At 43.0% G+C, this 21,572-nt stretch overlaps 1 protein-coding gene across 1 annotated transcript in view; it reads left to right on the plus strand.

Annotated features, from left to right (window-relative positions):
- The first annotated feature begins 319 nt into the window (after positions 1–319).
- The window catches only part of LOC136578684 (aspartyl/asparaginyl beta-hydroxylase-like), a 74,630-nt gene continuing 53,377 nt past the window's right edge, over positions 320–21,572 (plus strand). The window contains exons 1-4 of the mRNA XM_066578872.1: positions 320–326; positions 5,453–5,491; positions 14,986–15,071; positions 20,292–20,378. Of these exons, the coding sequence (XP_066434969.1) occupies positions 320–326; positions 5,453–5,491; positions 14,986–15,071; positions 20,292–20,378 (219 nt within the window). The remainder of the gene's footprint in view (positions 327–5,452; positions 5,492–14,985; positions 15,072–20,291; positions 20,379–21,572) is intronic.

Consider the following 21,572-nt stretch of genomic DNA (forward strand, 5'->3'; position numbering starts at 1 on the left):
AGAGAAAGCAGTATCCACTCCTCCTTCCTCTCTTCATAGACTTCTGTGGGCAACATGAGACAGGAGTAAAAGACCGACTTCCTATAATTCATTTTGAGGTCTCCTACTAGAGTTGGATTTCAGAGAAGTCGGGGGACATCAAGTTAGTAGCAATGTAGACCACCAGAGCAGCACTATGCAGTGACTTTTCAGCGCAACAAAATTTTAGGTAAAGACAATGATTTGCACTTTTCCTGGCTATCACATTGGCTATATCATAAGCCAACTAGTTTGTTGAAAAATTAGTGACCAATTAAAGGGGTTGGCCCATGAAAATAACATGCCAGGTGAGAAATGGAGGGCTGATCACGAGAATGAGGTCCCAAGTGTCCCTGTATGAATGGAGCAATAGTCACACATATGCGTTATTGGTCTATTCACCTCTCTGGGATTTCTGGAGATGGACAAGTGGTTTATTTCTGGCATTCCACTATGTGGACCTGTCCATAGCTTTCATCTACACTGATGGCAAGGTTTCCTCTAAGCCATTCTAGCTGCTAAGCCAGGGCAGGTTTGGACCTCAGCATTGTTCCCTCTACGCCAAAAGTCTATGTGACAGCACTAGAGATGAGCGAGCATACTCGCTAAGGGCAATTGCTTGAGCGAGCATTGCCCTTAGCGAGTACCTGCCCGCTTGAGACAAAAAGTTCGGGTGCCGACGCGTGGGAGCGGTGAGTAGCGGCTGTCAGGGTATATAGAGTATAGTTACATTTTGAGATCCACAGGTTGCAGACTACTGAGCTTGATGATATAACCCATACAGAAAGCAGCACATACTTTGTGCCCTCCCCGAAAGTGTAAGTATCCAACAACATAAAAATATTCCATAAATGAATTATATTGTATCAAAGAACAAACAACATCGAGGTAGAAAAAAAACGTATAAACAATACAGAAATCAAAGATGAATATAAATATTGTCATATTGTATGCAATGTTACAGCCTATCATAGACAAAGCATATTTCATAATCAATAATGCCAATTCACTTCAATTCAAAAAAGTAAAAGTTAAAAAGACATAACTATTAAAGTGTCAGCATATTAATAAAGTGCAAGTGCCATGAAAAAAAAACATACAAAAAAGAGAAAATTGAAAATATCCAACCTAAATGATCTAATAAAGTGACATTACAGATTGCAAGCTCTTGGGAGCAGGGACTTCAATCCTATTGTTGAAATTGTCTTTTGGTTTACCACTGTATGTAATGTCTGACCGACTGTCTGCTCTCTCTAACACAATATCCTCCTTTTTCCTCAAACTTAACCTCTCAAAAACTGACCAGTATTATTGTATCTTGACACCACTGGAGGTTAGGGGTTTGATAGCAGAAACGCCCCTCTCACACCCCTAGCTCCCGATTGGGTCAAGCCTTTAAGGTCCTAGAAGACTGTGCATTGCTTTTTGCCGGCCGTGCTGCCTTAGGTTGAGAATTACTTTTCCACTTTGGGTTACATTATTAGCAGTTCAGAAAGTAAGGCTAAGAAGAAAAGTAACCGTCACCGTAAGACAGCACGGGTGGAAAAAAAACTATGCACGCGCTGCAGCACAGACTCTCCCCTCTATCGGTGTCACCATGCTTCTCAGGGATTCGTCCCTCCTGACCGCCGGATGAGCCATCTGTCCCGGCCACAGCCTGTCTTGCATCCCGGCTGGCTAATGACTCAACGCCGCGCGCTGTCACAGCGGATGCGTCCCTGGCAAATGCAGGATGAGCCCTCCGTCCTGGCCACAGAGTGTTCTGCATGTGTGTCCTATTGCTGTTGTGGTGATGCACACAGTGGAGGCCCCCTGTCACAGTGCCTGCAGCCCCGGGGCCATATATGCTTCTCACATTTAAGCAATTGCATTAAAATTTTTTTCTTTGTGGGCTGCCAGGAACTACAGGCCAGGCCGCTGTGCAGCCAATCAGGTACAGGGGGCGTTACTCCTCTGTCAATCTTGGCTCCACCAGGCCTTTATGGTGGCGTCAACATACAATAATACCAAACTGACTTCTCTTTCCCCCTCAACCAGCCGAGCTTCCCCCAACATCTACAGATCAATGTCTGGCACCATCATAACCCCCAGACAGCACGCCCGCTGCCTTGGGGTCACACTGCACTCTCTCATCTCCTTTACCCCTCCCCCCCCCCACCTCCCATCCAATCTCTGGCCCGAACATGCCACCTGCACCTCAGGAATATTGCTAAAATCTGTCCATCCCTCATGACTTGACTACTGCAACTCAATGCTCACTTGCCTTCCCCGCACCAACCTCTCCCCTCTCCAATCCCTACTAAATGCGGCTGCTAGACTCATCTTCCTATCCAACTGCTTCTCAGATGCCTCTGAGCTATGCCAGTCACTGCACTGGCTGCCTATACACTACAGAACGCAATTCAAACTCCTCACCCTCACCCACAATGATCTCCATGGCACTGTGCCACCATACATCACTCATTCCGCGTGCTCTGCTATGCTAACACTCAGACTAAACACCCCTCTTATATGAACCTCACATGCTCACCTCCAGGACTTCTCTAAAGCAGCACCAATACTCTTGAATGCTCTACCCCAAAACATCCCTGACACACGGAACTTTAGACGCGCCTTGAAGACGCATCTCTTCAAAGATGCATACTAAGCCTCCTAATCTAGTCCCCCCCCCCACACACACACACAATACGCCCCTTACCCCTTCCCCTCCCTATGGTTTTCCACTTTTGCTTATCATTTACCCTTCCTGCCCCATACCTCCTGTACTACCCCCATCCCGTTTGTGTCCTAAAAACTGTATATCACATGTTATCATTGTATTGTTGTGTTTCCCCTTGCTCCACCGCCTGCCCCTGTACCTTCTGTTATCACCCCCACACCCCCTTTTTTTTCTAAATAATTGAATACCACAGGTAACTTCTGTGCATGCAGCACGCACCTAAGATCATAAGAACGGGCAATTTCACGTAGCTTGAAGTAGCCCGTTCACACAATCTTTTCAGCACTGCAGCTATAGTGCGTGAAAACAGCACATGTCTGAACGAGCCTTAACAGTGATGTGCGTGGGGACCTTATGCAGTGTGATTACTTGCATTACCCTCTTTGATTCCCGCGTTTATGTTGTGCATGGGGCAGATTGACGAAGTATGTATACTTTTTATGCAGTTTTTCACATTATTTGATCATTAGGTGGGATAGGTCATTAATATCTAATTGGTGGGGGTCTGCTTCAGACCTCTGCTGATCAGCTGTTTGAAGTTGCCATGGCGAGGATCCGTCATGAATATCCTGGTTTTTAGAACTTGGGCTGAGCAGATTTTTGTCAGTTGTCTAAGGCCCCCTGTCCACGGCAGTGATTTCGCTGGTGGTAAACCGCCGGTGAATCACGCTGGCCGACGCTTCCCATAGCCTTGCTATGGAAAGCGCTAACACCTGTCCACGAGCGGAGAATCATTGCGCTTCTCTGCTCGTGGCAGGCAACTCGCAGCATGCTGCGAATTGTCCCGATTCTCCACGGCCAGCCTATCTATTAGATAGGGCTGACCGGCGGAGATTCAGCGGCGGCTCCTGGGCAGCGGCTCCCGCGGCGGAGCTTCGCCGCGGAATACCACATCGTTTGTGGACACCCGTCCTAAAAGAAAGTAGAGGAGATTTATGAAACTGTCTAGAACAAAAACCTTTAGTAACCAATCACAGTTCAGCTTGCTTTTCTTATAGTGCTCTTGAAAAATTAAAACAGCTCTGTGATTGGCTGCTGTGGGCAACAAAGGCAGTTTTTCCCTCACAGTGCCTTCACACATAATTATACGTCATTTCCGCAACAAAACCTGCATCATCCGTGCGGATTGTAATGCGTGTGCGCAGCCGACTTCACCCATTTGATAGAAAGGGCAGAGTCTGCAGCGAATCTGCACCAAACCCCATGTCACAATCAGCACCAATGGTGCAGTTTGTGATGCAGAAGTGACATAATATTAGTGCAGATTTTCCACATGTCCTTTGGCTATATTCACAAGTAGCGGAAATCCTGCTGATATGCTGCAGTATAAAATTCCGCTGCAACTTCTGCAGCATTTCTGCAAAGTAAGCAGTCAAATTCTGCACCTTTGATGTGGCCTTTAACTCAAAATCTGCTGCGTACCTGCAGCTGATTGCAGCAGCCACAGTGTTCCCCCTCACCTCACAATTCTTTGTGCTGTCAGCGCACCTCTTCACCCAGTACCCGGCAGCCACTAGTGAGAGCAGCGCTAGTGGTCACATGATGCCTTTTCACCCAGTACCCGGCAGCCACTAGTGAGAGCGGCGCTAGTGGTCACAGGATGGCTGTGATTGGTTGCTGTGCACAACAAAAATGTTCTTTTAGGCAAGTGCGGTGCCAGATCAGAGGAGCGATACTTTTCTGTGGCCCACTCTGTATATAGAAAGGTTTCTAATAAAGATCTCCAATAATACCACACAGCAGGAGATACTCTATGTCACAAAAGAGACTTTTTTTTTTATTTTGTGCGCTCTGTGAGAGACACTGTTGCTGGTAATGTAAAGTTAGCTACCGCATATTTCGTGGGCAAAGCTTGAAAACTTGCGCAAGAGATACCCTGTGAAAAACGGTAGTGTGAGAGCAGCCTGAAAGTTGGACAGTCCAAACTTAGACTAGAAATGTGTCAGATTTATCACTGAATCATAAATCTATCACATTTAAAGACTGCCTTGTCTAAGTTTAGGCCACCTATTAGTTGATTTAGTTTACGCCAAAAATTGCACCAAAATGTTGACACAATTCCCAGCAATTTTTTTCCCAATTTCTGCCATGATTTCGGATAACTTATAAAAAAAACTGTCCGAAAGTGTCTAAAAACACCTGATAAATGTGCCACAAGCACAAACTGGGGCTTTGTCACAATAGTACGGACACCAATTGTTTAGGTATCCTCTATAGGGGGTACAATGCCTAATAAAGCAAGTGATGACTGGTGATTGATGGGAGACTGAATTAGGGAGCGCGTATTGGCCCTTTAAGAAAGGGAGTAGGAGCATGTGTGAGCCCTATGAGCAAAAGAGCAGCGTGCAAAATACGACAAACAGCAGTGCCTAGCTTCACCCCAGGAGCAGATGAGCAGCGGCGACACCATCCATAGGCGGATATTACAGAGATAGGATGCAACAGACTGAGCAAAAAGAATTATAAATTGGTGTTTATTACAAGTATGCTGGACATCTGGGTGCAGGAAGCAGGCCGTGTCATATGTTCCTGGAGCTCACAGAAATCCAGTCCAATCAATTTACATTACAACATACAATTGAGATTGGACATATATTTCGGGCACTCCACAAGTGAAGACCTCAGGACTCCAGGAGTTTATATGGCATTACAATCCTAATTTGTTTGTGACTTGTCCCCATCATGTCCTGAGGCTTGTTGTTTTTTTTTCCCCAGAAGATGAATCGTCATCATTGCAAGAGAAAAAGGAGAAAGGTAGAAACACTTCTTCATGAATAATGTATCTATTCTTCACTAATGTGACAGATAACACACCGTGACAGATTGCTCTGTACAGTAGGTACATTGCTGGCCGCCCAGGATGATGATCATGATTGCTGCATTATCTTCTATGTGGAACAGCTTTACAGTTTATCTTACAATGTAGCATTTTACACTTGATGTGAACGTTTATTTGAGTTTCTATGGTTGTTGGACCCACTCGGTTTGTGTCTGTTCTGATAAAGGGCTCCTGCTCACGTGCGGATATTTGCTGCGAAATCTGCGGTTGACGTCCACACGGCGAATCTGCAGCAAATACCGCCCATTACTTACTAAGGAGATCGGCTGCTTCCTCCACACGAGTGGAAATCAATTGCGATTTTCGCTCGCGGAGCAAAAAAAGTTGCAGCATGCTCCATTTTTGTGCGGATTACGCTTGGACGGCTTCCATTGAAGTCAGTGGAAGCCATCCGCCGTGTGGCCTGTTTCCATTGAAGTCAGTAGAAGCCATCCGCGTGCGGCCTGTTTCCATTGAAGTCAGTGGAAGCCATCCGTCGTGCGGCCTGTTTCCATTGAAGTCAGTGGAAGCCATCCGCCGTGTGGCCTGTTTCCATTGAAGTCAGTGGAAGCCATCCGCGTGCGGCCTGTTTCCATTGAAGTCAGTGGAAGCCATCCGTCGTGCGGCCTGTTTCCCTTGAAGTCAGTGGAAGCCATCCGCCGTGTGGCCTGTTTCCATTGAAGTCAGTGGAAGCCATCCGCCGTGTGGCCTGTTTCCATTGAAGTCAGTGGAAGCCATCCGCCGTGTGGCCTGTTTCCATTGAAGTCAGTGGAAGCCATCCGCGTGCGGCCTGTTTCCATTGAAGTCAGTGGAAGCCATCCGTCGTGCGGCCTGTTTCCATTGAAGTCAGTGGAAGCCATCCGCCGTGTGGCCTGTTTCCATTGAAGCCAGTGGAAGCCATCCGCCGTGTGGCCTGTTTCCATTGAAGTCAGTGGAAGCCATCCGCCGTGTCGCCTGTTTCCATTGAAGTCAGTGGAAGACGTCCGATCTGCGGCCCGTCCGCAATGAACATTGTGGACAGGTCACAGATAGGCAACGTCACGGGGGGAAAAAAATCTGTACTGCGAGCTGCCAGGTCCTTCCGCAGTACACATTCTCCAGCGACACAGCAGGTATGCACGGATTCCGTTGCGGGAATCTGCATGCAGAATCCGGCTCTGCAATGTGTAGGGGGCCTAATTCTTTATAAATCTGACGAGAATCTCTTTCAAGCCTTAGATGAGGAGCAACTATGAAATCTGGAGCGGGCAAAATTGGACATTACGTAGAAAATGAAACTAATAATCTTAACAAGTGATGGCCTGCTCCCTTGCTTATTCTAGTATTGTACCAGATACATCCTAGTACGGATTCATGTTCTTAAAGCGTCCAGTAGGTGGCTCCAGCAATCTAGTTATCTGCGAGGAGTGTCGGTATGATCCATTTTCCAGGACTCGGTAACTGCAGAGGGTCATCTGCATTTTCTTCTTTCCACCAGGTCATTTGCATATGCAAAGGAAATAAATGTAGGGATGTAAGTCACGTTTCATGAGTTTTCAGTGGCTCAGTTTTTTCTTTTATGCCCAGTAAAGTTAGCGAGCAGGAACTGCATATTTACATCGTGATGATGGGAGAAATGACATCCATGATGAGATATTTGTGGCATGTACTTTCACAACGCTATCAAGTATTCAAGCCTAGAGATCTTACTATCACTACAACATGCAGCTTGGAGGGTGTTAGTGAAAATACATAAGTCACTAAAGTTGACTTCTAGGTCACTTTATTACTGTGAGGGCTCCTTCACACTGACGAGAAAATCGGGCGATTTTCTTGCATTGCAAGAGGAAGTGAAAACGCCTGATTATGAAACCAATGAATTTCAATTGTTTCATTCTCATTTGCGATATTTCACGCCTGCGATGCTGTAGGACTAACCATCTTGCCTCCTTCTTTTGAACATCTGACAACTCCTTGGCTATCTTAACTTCCGGTACCAGCCAGTCAGTCCTAGCCAGTTGCATAGATGAATATGACTGGTCTTTCTAAGGTTTGATCAGATTTACATGGTAAACCTGTTCCAGTTTTCTTTACACTGGTTGATATCCATCATATGTTACATCAGTAAGTTTTTCTTTAGTTTCAAATGGACCCTGCCATTTGGCTAAGAATTTGCTTTCCACTGTCGGAATAAGGACCGACACTCAATCTCCAGGCTCAATAGTACGTACATTGGCCCTCTATAATAACTCATCTTTTGGACTCCTTGAGCCTGTTCCATGTGTTGTTTAACAATGGGCATAAGAGCTGCAGTGCGCTCATGCATTTGGGAGACATGTTCCACAACAGTTTTAAAAGGAGTGGTTTGTCTCCTCCAGACCTCTTTAGTAATATCTAGGAGATCCCGGGGTCGTCTTCCATACAGTAACTCAAAGGCTTAAAACCCTGTGGATAACGGTGGCATCTCTCTTATAGCAAACAACAGGTATGGTAATGGAAAATCACAATCTTTTCCATCCCTGTCGACCACCTTTTTTTTAGCATTTGCTTTAAAGTTTTATTACATCCTTCTACCAGGCCATCCATCTGCGGATACTAAACGGAGGTGCATAATTGCTCTATTTTTAATTTGGGTCAGAAATTTGGCACTCTGGGCACGATTCACAATATTTCTTAACATTCCCATGTGCGCCTGGCCAAAAGAACCTCTGTAATATCCGCTCAGAGGTTTTCTAGATCCCCAAATGGCCACTTAAAATATGACCATAAGTCAGATACAGATCAGTTCTCCGATACGACCTTGGGACATTTAACTGTTGCATGGTATCATCCTCTCTTTATCCACCGGATACAGCAAATTATTTTACAACATTATATATGGGAAAGTCATATTAAAATTAGGCTTTATAGGTACACCATTAATTACTCTTCTGTTTCATCTTCTGGCATGTCTCTCTCCCCTGTCAAGGAAGATTTCCACTGCTAAGTAGAGATGAGCGAGTACCAAAATGCTCGAGTGCTCGTTATTCGAGTTGAGCTTTTCGTAATATTCGAGAGCTCTATTCGAGTAACGAATCCCATTGAAGTCAATGCAGGACTCGAGCATTTTCGTATTGGACCTGCCGGATGCTGAGCTTTTCTCTCTCTCTCTCTCTCTCTCTCTCTCTCTCTCTCTCTCTCTCTTTCTCTCTCCCCCCTCTCTCTCCCCTCTCTCTCCCCTCTCTCTCCCCTCTCTCTCTCCCCTCTCTCTCCCCTCTCTCTCCCCTCTCTCTCCTCTCTCTCTCCCCTCTCTCCCCTCTCCCCTCACCCCTCTCTCCTCACCCCTCTCCCCCAGCAAGCCACATACTGCTGTGGACGTGCGCACGCTGGCAGGTCACAGCAGGAAGTGGTAATGCGGTGAGGGGTCAAAACGGGGAGGGGTCGAACTCGGTGTGGTACTTGCTCAAGTAGCGAGCACCATTAAGTATGCTAATACTCAAACGAGCATCAAGTTCGGGCGAGCATGTTCGCCCAACACCACTGCTAAGCACTGCTGCCCTGCAGTGGGGGAGTCTTGGATTTAAATCCCCAATAAGGTCAAGTAGCCAGTATTCTGGCGATTTTTGCTTAAAATCTGACTGGGATAATCTGATTCGATTTAGCAAAGATCGGCCCCAATTTATTGCCCGGCCGATCACTAATCAACCATCCTGTGACTAATACATATATATAATAATGTGTATATGTAATTTGTATATATAAAATATACTCATGCATGCTGGCTCAGTGGATGTCCAAAGGACACTCTTTTAGCAGTCATCGGATAAATGGGGCCTTTTTGGATATACTAGGTGTATATGCTGGGAGCTGTGAATCTAGCCTTGTGTGTCTAGTCAGCAATAGCCCTTATGCCATCCTGTATGAATGAGTACTTTGAAGCTTCATAGGTCAACCCCACAGCTCAAATACTGCCCAACAGCATCCATACTGTACCCATAAACCACCCATGCGGTAAACTTATTGTACAGTAGACACATGGGTAGAAATATCATGTTGCAAGTATACTTCTGAGTTTTGTACAGGGACATGTTAGCTTTATCTATTTTCTGTGTGATTTGAATCTTGGGGAATATATAATCCCATTTTGCTCATCTCATCACCTAAACTGTATTGTTTATGCCGTTACTTCATTATTCACTAGTTACATATTCTGGTGCATTGTGTTCCCCTGAAATGCATTATGTACAAGATGAGGTTTACCATCCCAGCCTTCAACAGCTAAACACTTAATTACACATCACTAATTAGCTATTTACATAATTCTAGATAAATGTTGAATTACTAGTAATCAAGAAATTAACATGTGCTTGTTTAATCCATTCCAAAGAAAATCAATATGTAATTACTTTACATTATTAGCTTTTGCACACATTTTCTAATTAGGCCTCAGATAATAAGTCAGATTAAAAAGAGCGTTACTCTATTCTTTAGTAGTTCTTCTCAATTGTCTTAATTAGACAAAATGGTAATTAGGCAGTTAAACATTACAAAAGGAAGCGGTAATCTTCATGTTTCCTGTTTTGTGCTACAAGTGGCTGTAACATTCTCCATTTGGTAGGAGAATATCTAAGGTTGGATAAAGCACAGGTAAGTTTTCCAAACGTGACTTAGACTCACAGATTTTGGCCATGTAATGCCAGCAGAGTCACTAGAAAAGTCTATAATGCTTGGACAGATCAGTGGCAAAAGAAGACCTGGCCACCAAAGGACACGATGGCTGATACTGTCAGAGCTGATACTGGTATGGATATCACACAACTGAAAGAAGCTGTGCAAAACCGAAAAACATTGAGGGAGCTCGGCTTTAGGGTCGCCGAGGGTCGTGAACGACTAAACGGCTAACAACAACAAGTTTTCCAATGATTGTCTGGTTATCACCCATTTCGATCATTAGCAAGTGTTTACTTGGATTCCGCTTGCATGTATTTATTCGAGTTGAGTGGACTCGTCAACCAATGAGAAAGTATTGGGGAGGGCTTCAGTGATCTCAAAATTGAACAAGAAGTGAACAACAATCCCGCTGTAGAAAAGCACATAAACATCAGTCGTTCATACACTTTAGTGACTATGTTGTTCAACTATTTAGATGATAGTTTTGCCGTTTAAAGCCACCGTAACCAAATTTTGAATTACCTAAACAGTCGGGTATTGACATTACAATTTATAAAAAGGCTGGTCTTACACGGGTAGATTCCTATGTGAGACCGGCATCCATGTGGAGGATCCGCAATAAATGCAGGCATTGAAAGGCTTGTAAAAATCGCCTTTTCGCCAACATTCATGGATACAAATTGCGTATACCGTGAGCGGAGGAAAAATCGCAGCATGCTCTATTTTGCTGCAGACTCTGCGTGAACAGCCTCCATTGAAGTCAATGAAGGTCATCCAACCCACAGCCCATAAGCAATTAACATTGTGTATTAGCCATGGGTACACACATTATCACTTAGTGACGATGCAGGAAATATAAAACTTAAAAAAAAACAAACTGTACTTTGCATGACCAATGGCGAGCCGCCGTGGTCATCCGCAAGACAGGAAAATTCAGGTATGCGGGGCCGCCAGCCGGGTTCACAGACGTAATCTGCCACAGTCCTTCCACATGCGGAATCCGACCCATTCGTGTGAGCCCGGACTTAATTGCATGGTTAATATAGCCACATGCTTAGGTTCTGTTTGTAAATTTTGTATATTTACTAAAGAAGGGAAAAAATAATAATACTAAGTTTTATATCTCATGCAGCTCAAACACATTCTGTTTGTATAATAAGCAAAACACTAATTAGGGGATCGGAGAATATATGTCTTCAGTATCCTGCAGTTTTCTTGATTTCCATAAATGTAGACATGTCCAATTTACAAGTTTTGCAGGAGAGGACTTCCCCCGTCTCCCGACGTCACTTCTGAACTTCTGGTGGGAGACGCAGTTTGTAGCATAACTGGAGGTAGCCTTTAATCATTCTTTAGAAAAGTTATTCAACAACTTTTAGACTTTGAGTTGTAATTCCTCATTATTTTCAGGATAACTGCCGTGGAGCGAATAATTTCATGCTTGTTTGTATCCAAAAGCTGATAACTAGTACAGAACTAGTCCTGCATATCTTAAAGGTGGATATGACTTACCCAGCTTTATTTAAGTATGTTTAAAATATCAGCCTGCCTATTTACCTCACAGGGAGTTGGTAAAGGCTATGTAGACCTCTGAACTTTTTTTTTTAATAAATGTGTTTTTAGAAATGAAGACATTTTATAATTGGGTTACATTACCACTTTTTATTTTTTGATTCTATGCTTGCTTTGTTTTCCAAATACATGGCAGATTGGAGGACTAAAATCTTAGCAGAGAAATCTAACAGCCCCTTCCTTAGCCTGCTCCCCTGTTGTGAAGGTGCATTCACTATCTTTCCACTGAGCTGAACTATTATAGCGGGCTGTAAGATAGTGCCATGGGATGGTGAAGGAGATCATGAGGACAGAAAGCAGAGAAAGTTACTACTACTACAGAGGGCTGTATGATAGTGCCATCGGATGGTGGAGGAGATTAGGAGGACAGAAAGCAGAGAAATTTACTATTACAGAGGGCTGTATGATAGTGCCATGGGATGGTGGAGGAGATCATGAGGACAGAAATCAGAGAAAGTTACTATTACAGAGGGCTGTATGATAGTGCCATAGGATGGTGGAGGAGATCATGAGGACAGAAAGCAGAGAACGTTACTATTACAGAGGGCTGTATAATAGTGCCATGGTATGGTGGAGGAGATCATGAGGACAGAAAGCCGAGAAAATTACTATTACAGAGGGCTGTATGATAGTGCCATGGGATGGTGGAGGAGATCATGAGGACAGAAAGCAGAGAATGTTACTATTACAGAGGGCTGTATGATAGTGCCATGGGATGGTGGAGGAGATCATGAGGACAGAAAGCAGAGAACGTTACTATTACAGAGGGCTGTATGATAGTGCCATGGGATGGTGAAGGAGATCATGAGGACAGAAAGCCGAGAAAGTTATTATTACAGAGGGCTGTATAATATTGCCATGGGATGGTGGAGGAGATCATGAGGACAGAAAGCAGAGAACGTTACTATTACAGAGGGCTGTATAATATTGCCATGGGATGGTGAAAGAGATCATGAGGACAGAAAGTAGAGAACGTTACTATTACAGAGGGCTGTATAATATTGCCATGGGATGGTGGAGGAGATCATGAGGACAGAAAGCAGAGAAAGTTACTATTACACAGGGCTGTATAATAGTGCCATGGGATGGTGGAGGAGATCATGAGGACAGAAAGCCAAGAAAATTACTATTACAGAGGGCTGTATGATAGTGCCATGGGATGGTGGAGGAGATCATGAGGACAGAAAGCAGAGAACGTTACTATTACAGAGGGCTGTATGATAGTGCCATGGGATGGTGAAGGAGATCATGAGGACAGAAAGCCGAGAAAGTTATTATTACAGAGGGCTGTATAATATTGCCATGGGATGGTGGAGGAGATCATGAGGACAGAAAGCTTTCCAACATTAACCTTTTCTCCATCATAAAGGCCCTTTTTATTATGCATCAATAATAGGTCATGAGCAGTTCTGTGAATGTTCCTTGCCTGGGTTGTCAACTCATGCGAATATGCCCACAATTAGCCAACAATCAAACAAATGCTGTTTTGTCAGCTGATCAGATCTTGCTCATCAGTAAAGTATCTCCTCTTGTAAATTGGTGGATGTTCTGCTGCCTAATGCAGTCTGTGTAGGGAAAAACGATTTGCTAGAGAACAAGCAATTGGTAGTAACGAATGCTGATTCACATGTTATATTGTCAACTGGTTTTCGTTATCAGGCAGAAAAATGGGCCCTGAGGCCAGCTTCACTCGGACGTATTTGCACGCGCAATACACAAGCAATTGAACCCATTGATTTCAGTGTGTTCGTTCACATGCGTATTTTGTGTTTGCATTTTGGCCGCACAAAAAAAAATATAGAACATCCTCTATTTTCATGCATATTTGCACACCAAAGGTCCCCAAAGAAAACAATAGGGGTGCACAAATAAGCAAGGAGATGCCTGAAACGCTGCGTAATTGCACTGGATAAAGTAAGCATCTGAAACTAATAAGACCTTTCAAATGGTGCCTTTATTCGCCGCGCACAAATGAACATGTCTTGTGGGCAGAAAAAGTAAAGTAAATTATACAACACAGGTGCCAAAAAGGCTCGCTCATAGTACAAAAACGTTGCACTAAGGCACATGCAATTGTGCATATGTCCATGTGAATTCCATCTAATCCACTAGAAATCTTCCCATTGAGAGAGATTCATCAGTGTAATGTTACGCAAAATGTATGCAGGCTATTTACTGTATATTCTAAATGGATCGCTATTATGTGAGTGTACATCAATGCAGAATCTAATTGATAGCACACAATGGAAACCTTCTGCAACAATAATAAGAAAAGTCATCAATATCCAATCCAATTTAGATGAAAAAAATAGTGTTGATGTGTTAACCTTCACTTTAAAGGGTTGTCCGGTTAGCAGACAACATTCCCACTATAGGTCCAACTGTGCTATAGTGACAAAAAGAGTTGTAGTTACCTATCCTCAGCCGTGGGGTTCCAGCGCTGCAGTCCTGCTGTCCTTCCGGTATTTGATGTGGAAGGTGATGTCCTCAGATATCACCTGACCACTGCAGCCAATCAGCGTTTGCAGTGGCACTGCCAATTCTCCTGGCATCAGCACTTACATCCTGGGTGCCATTAATGACAGGAGTTCAGAATGGTGACGCTGCAGCCTCTGATTGGCTGTAATTCTCAGGTGATATCCAGTGACATCACCTTTCACAGCAAACATCGGTAGGATGGCGGGGCTATAAAGTTGGTTCCCCGCTTCATAGGACAAGTAAGTACAACTCCTCTTGTTATTTTAACGTAGTTGGATCTATGGGGTAAAGGCCCTTTTACACACAATGATTATCGCTCAAAAGTCGTCCAAATTGCCAAAGTGATAATTGTTACATGTAAACGCGAGCATCGTACACTTTTCTTTTGAAAAATGGATTTTGGTTCACATAAAATCCATTGTTTAGCCGCTGAAAGACTGAGCAAATACATTCCATCTGAATGTATTTTTCTTATCTTTCAGTAGACTGCAGGATGTTTTCCCCGCGGCATGTTTATACGAGCCCTGAGGAGAACAATGGAATCTACCGGCAGCTGTTTGCACAGTTTAAACACATGCTGGCCTCTGCAAACAACTCGTGGGGGTCATTTTACATCAAAGGAAGATGATAAAGTGTTAATTGCCATTAATGGCATGTAAAGGGGCCTTAAATGTTGTCTGGTAACCAGACAACCCCTTTAAGCATTATGTCGAACCTGAAATGATGCATATATTGTATATGTTTTTTACAGCCAAGAAAAAGAAGCCAAAGCTGTTGAACAAGTTTGATAAAACAATAAAAGCTGAACTTGATGCTGCTGAGAAACTACGGAAAAAGGCAAGTCTTTATAATATTTTTTTTCCATACCTCTTCCCACCACAGTTTTGGGCTCTATATTACCTCTGTCTGTTGACTGAACTGGTTGAGTAGGAGTAGTTGCAGTGTAAGGGAATCCCTGTCTGATATGATATCATCGTAACATTTTACAGAGAGTTTATTGTGTGTCATGCTAACTGGAGATAATATTGGGAATCCCTTCATGTTCTGCAATGCCCAGATGTCCAATTCACTCACTAGGAAATGTGTGCAACAATCTGACGTGTGACAGGGGATGTAGTGGGTGTACTTGTCAATTAGTCAGGTACTAATCTTTCAGATTAGAGCATGTAAAGCAAAAGGAACTATGACAGGCAATCCAAGAATGCTTAAAAAAAGCTATTATTTCCTCCTATGGGAGGGATGATGTATTCTTCGAACGTCAGACAATAAGTAGAATAAAATCCTTCTCGGGGCTTAAAGAGGTTTTCCAATACCCTCAACTATGAATTTAATGAAAATCTAGGATTGTTATAAAATAACTAAAATTCACTTGTTCATTCTGACTCGGTTCCGGTGCTCCCTACTATCCCATATTCCCATACCAAAGCAATGACATCACCAACTACACATATGACCACTGCAGTCAATCGCTGTTCTCAGTGGTTACATGGGTAGTCCGTAACGTCATCATCCTGCTGCTGTGGTCGTCACCAGATACCCACATGACAGTTTCAGCCTATTACTGGCTTTAACATAAATATGGGTAATCATCAGTGCAGCACCAGGAACACCTACTCGGGGTGAAATGATCAGGTGAGCCATGCTACGTTTATTATTTTATGATGATCTATGGCTTCAATTGAATTTTAGAAAATTCTTGGAAAACCTTAAAGTCTTTTAATGATCTATCTGGCTTAGAAAACTTGTTTTCAATGGGCTTACTAGAGAATTCTGAGCTAATAGTTGGGGTCCCCCATTCCAGATCCTCACCTGTTAACCCAAATGTAGAGCAGCTGCCTGGGAAAGATGGGTACCAACCTTTAAGAATGCATCTCTCTTGGGACTAAGCCTATAAATAAAACCAGGGAAGTTCTGAATTTTTCTTCTTTTTTATTGTGCGACTAGTATGTAATGGAGGTTGTGGCTGCCTCCACCTGTTTGAGCATGCCTGCCCATTTACCTTCTGTCCCTCCTATTGGACCATATAAATGGTATTCCACTTTTCCTGGTTTTATTTGTATGCTTGATCCCAAGAGAGATGCATTCTTTAAGGTAGGTACCCATCTTTCCCAGGTTAAGATTAGATCACCTGGTATTAGTGTTAGGACCCATCTAAAAACCTGGTCACCTGGACGTTGGTAGATGGGCCAATATGATTTGATTAAACTATATACCAAGAACCTTGCATTATTTAACATGGTTAGTGTGCATACTGTAATTTTGTATATTTCTGATAACAAATGTATTTTGAGTGCTGTTGCCACTTTTTTGGTTTCTGCATCAGTAGAAGTGCTAGCAGAAACACATGCTTCAGCATTCATATACATTTAATAGCTGAATAAAAATGTACAATTGTTGTTTACACTAACTCCATAAAAATGCAATACATTTTAATCAAAACATGTTTGCCCATCTGCCACATCCAAACCTTATTGGATGGGTTCCCAAGTCTAATGAGGCTTCTCTTTGGGCAAAAAGCCTCCAAATAAATGGAAAAGCTGGATACCTGGCTATATACTCTCACTGAAGCACCTGGAACAGATGGGTGAATGCATTGCACAACAAAATGCAGTGCATGCAAAAAACAAAGCCAGCACTTTCAACAAATTAATTGCGACAGTGCACATAAGCCATGGCTGTGACAAATACAGTAACAGAAACATATGAACACCATTCACTCACTTGTCCCAGATGCTTTAGTGAGAGTATATAGCCAGATATCCAACTTTCCCATTCATTTGGAAGTATTGTGCCCTAACTGAGGTGTTTTTAGAGTTAGGAATATATCCAATAAGGTTTGCCTGGATGTGGCAGATGGGCCCACATGTTTTGCTCAAAATGTATGCTAAGAACCTTGCACTTTTGTGTTAGTTAAACAACAGTTGTGCATTTTTATTCACTTATCATATGTAAATGAGTGCTGAAACATGTTTTTCTGTTATTGTACTTGTCGCAGCTATGGCTTATGTGCACCTTTGCATTTAATGTATTTGTTGGAAGTGCTGACTTTGTTTTTCGTTGCATCAATAGAAGCTCTGATGTCACAGGAATATTACGTAGTCATCTTATTAATTCCTGCATAGACTAATTGGCTCTTCCTCCTCTATAGGAGGGGTGAGGGGGCATGTGTTATGTGCAGGAAATGTTGGCAGGTATTGTGCATGCTACAAATCTATCTAGGAGGCTGATTTATTACAGAACAGGACTGTAATATATTGAGGTAAACAAAGGCATTACTACAGCCTCCCTCTTCTGGGATCTTGGATTAAGTGATCAATTTACATCGCACACAGTGTAATCCTATTTGACCATATCTCCAAGTCATAACCAGCCGACATAAATGAAAATAAAGCTGCATTCGTTTTCCCTTCGTGGAGGCCTTTGCTTCAGGCTGAATTTAGCTGCAGTATATCAGCTGAATGTGTCTTTCTGCGAGCAGCAGCTGTGGCGGTTAATAACAGCGCAGTGAAGGAGTTATCTTGTCATAGTTATTGCATTTCGCATTTCTCTGCTCCTCGCTGCCTTATGCAAGTGATACATCAGGTTCTCTCTTTGCTTATCTACAGTTCGAGCAATAATGTTCTGCTTATGGATCATTTTGTCTTTAGATAAGAATAGCGTTTTCCTTGCATAACCAACCATATTAACCACCGTGAAATACCAACATGAAGGACTTTTGGGTAAAAACAAGCAAATTAGTTGCGTACCCTTTTGCATGCACATAGGATAGATCTGCGTTTGGCCAGCTACCAGAATTATGACTGGAGGCACAATAGTGCGATAATATTATCGGTGCACATTTACAAAAAGTATTTGTTACATGTGTAGTGTCCCCCAAACGATCAACATCATTTCGAAATTACCTTTTTTCTTCAGCTCTACAGATATTTACTAATTGAGGCTTATAACATTTATAGCCCCAGTTAAGGACCGTATAAATGTTGCAGATGAAGTCCGTGTCATCAAGACACAACCCTAACAGAACATCAGTCACAGTGCCTACCATAACAGAGCTCCTCTAGCCATAGTAGCACCTTAGTACATCTCCTCTACTCACAGTACCACCATAACATAGACCCTCTAGTCATAGTAGCACCTTAGCAGAGCCCCTTACTCATAGTACCACCATAACATAGACCCTCTAGTCATAATAGCACATTAGCAGAGCCCCTTACTCATAGTACCACCATGACAGGGCCCCTCCAATCATAATACTACTATAGCAGAACCCCTCTAGTCATAGTAGCACCTTAGCATAGCCCCTGCCTCATAGTACTACCATAACAGCTCCTCTAGTCATAGTAGCACCTTAGCAGAGCCCCTTACTCATAGTACCACCATGACAGGGCCCCTCCATTCATAATAGCACCATAACAGAGGCTCTCTAGCCATAATAGCACTTTAATAGAGCTGCTTAGTCATAGTACTACCATAACAGCTCCTCTAGTCATAGTAGCACCTTAGCGGATCTCCTCAACTCACAGTACCACCATAACATAACCCCTCTAGTCACAGTAGCAGCTTAGCAGAGCCCTTTACTCATAGTGCCACCATGACAGGGCCCCTCTATTCATAATACCACCATAACAGAGCATTTCTAGCCATAGTAGCACTTTAGTAGCCCCCTACTCATAGTACTACCATAACAGAGTCCCTCTAGTCATAGTAGCACCTTAGCAGAGCCCCTTCCTCATAGCAACACCATGACAGAGCCCCTCCATTCATAATACCACCATAAAAGAATTTTACGCATAGCATCACCATAACAGAGCCTCTCTACTTATCGTACCATCACGACAAAGCCCCTGTACTCATGTTATCAGAATAGCAGAGCCCTTCTCTTCAAAATACCACTATAGCAGAGCCCCTCATAAATAGTACCACCATAACAGAGCCCCTCTAAACATGGTATCACCACAACAGAGGCACCATACTCAGTATAGCCTGAGTGAACCTACTGCTCTTGCAATTGGTGTAAATAGAGCTAAAGATCATTGAGAGTCTCCTCTCTCTGCTTTTAATCTCTTGTTATTATGTATGGTCTTTTGTAGTCATAGATCGTGAGCTCTACAACTTCCCATCCTCGTATTATTATTGGTGGTATGTAAATAAGTCAAGATGTATAGAGGAATAAATACCTAAAGAGAATCTGTCATGTCCTTGGATCAGGAAGGCTGGCTGCATAGCTGTGGCCCTGTTGACTCTAATACAACTTTTCTTGTTCCTATACCCCTGGACTCCATTCTACCAAGACCCTAAAGACATGGTTCCTAGCACTTTGAATCTATCAACTGGCCAGTCTTCACTGCCCACTGTCACTCGAGTCCGACATCATCCACTGACAGTGGAGAAACATTTATTTGACAAATTCAAAGTGCCTGGTTCCAAATCCAATGGGACGTAGTATGGGGGCATGGAGGGGGGACAAAAAAAAATCTGTGACCGAGTCAGCGGGGCCAGGGCTGCAGAGCTGAGCATGCGGCTCTGCTAACCGGAGGATATGACGGGTCATCTTTAAACTCAGCCCTTTGTTTTGTAAGTGTTGTGCCTGGTTTCTCCAGGCATTGAGGTTTTAATCGACTTCTTCCTGAGAGTTACGGCTCTATTTATAGCATGCCTTAATCATATCCTTTTCTTCCACCGCTGGTTTATTCAGCAGCACCTGGGATTCTGGATGATGCCAATGCAAGGTCAGACTGCTAACCTATCTCTGGATGTGGAATAATTTGATTTGTACTCGAATGGACAACTCGGGGTGAATTTCTATCAAGCTCCATATTTAGCAGAGCCAGTAAAACAACTTTCTAATGCAGGAGGTTTATCAGGAACATCCACCTGTCGGGCTGTCATTTTAGTCTTGGTTATTCGGAGCACAGCTCATTCACCTCTGCCCACTCTCTTTTCATTTTGCTATCAAGCATTTTTAGTGTGTTTTGCCGGAGTGGTTATACGACTTGTTTCCCTTTGTGCGTTACATTTCATATTGGCAGTAATTATTACCTTGTTTATGATTCACAGGGAAAAGTGGAAGACGCTTTAAATGCTTTTGAACTTCTGGTGACTAAATATCCCCAGAGTCCAAGAGCCAGATACGGGAAAGCTCAGGTATGTTATTTCATGAAGACCATAATACTTTGTGTGTAGAGCCTAACAAGGTTATACAATAAAGGGACTCTTTTAGGTTAGAAGATTCCTTGGATGAACAAAAATGTTGATTTTGTGAACATCGGTGATTTCAGTAGGACAGTAGTCTTCCATTTTCCATCCAATGTTCATAGAACTATTGAAAGTTCTCAACTTCTGCTACATTTTTGCATAGCGCTTATCTCCGTGAATGATGATGACATTTTAAAAAAAAGTTGTATGGTAGAATGAAGGAAATCCGGTATAACTGGCTACATGCACTCTGAAATTGATTCCTTAGGGACCTTTATGTGTCACTGTCAAGCAAGTGTCTACTAAATTCCAATGCAAGCTAAAAAATACTGTAGTTGTCCCTTTCATACTCATCTTGGCTCATTCCAGCACATGTTGCCCACTTTTCATCCCCTCTCTTACGTACATTGTATGGTGTATTTTTTAATATATAGCACATTACACTTTAACACTTTACATTGCTTTATTTTTTGGCAACAACAAAGCTCTAATAAGGTATAGAGAAAGAAGAGTCGTCTTTTGAAGGCTATGGAGATCTTTGGGGGGAAGTTTTTTTCATCGAAATGCATGTATTTTTGACTGACAATCATTTTTGCAGTAGGGTCTAAATAAAAATTTGGCTCTGTTTGTGTTCTGCAGCTTCTACATATCTCTTTACTGTATATAGACACTGCAGTCTCAAAAAAAGATCTGTTAGTGAGACTGAACCGATCGCTTAAGGCCCATTTACACGCAAAGATAATCTTTCAAATGATTGAAAGATTGAAAGTTTTAGCGATCATTTTGCATAAAATGTTAATGGACACTAATGTCCTTTAACACTTTATCATCTATGCATGCAAAAGGGCCCCTGGAAGCTGGTTGTAGAGCACAGCATGTGGGCTGGGCTCTGCACACAGCTGCATTGTTCTCCTTAGGGCTGCTGGCGGAATACAATGTAATCTCCCGTCTCCCCTTGAGAACTTAGAATGCGGTCTGTTGAGAGATACTTTATCTCTTTATTATCGTGCAGACGAAAAGGGCACGATGCATGTGTTTACACGCAACGATTATTGCTCATTTGCGGTCGTTTGAATGAATTTTGAGCAATAATTGTTGTGTATAAATGTGCCTTTAGTTTCCTTCTGCTGTCTACTCTCCTGC

This window comes from Eleutherodactylus coqui, chromosome 9 (genome assembly GCF_035609145.1).
Source record: "Eleutherodactylus coqui strain aEleCoq1 chromosome 9, aEleCoq1.hap1, whole genome shotgun sequence".
Taxonomy (NCBI): Eukaryota; Metazoa; Chordata; class Amphibia; order Anura; family Eleutherodactylidae; genus Eleutherodactylus; species Eleutherodactylus coqui.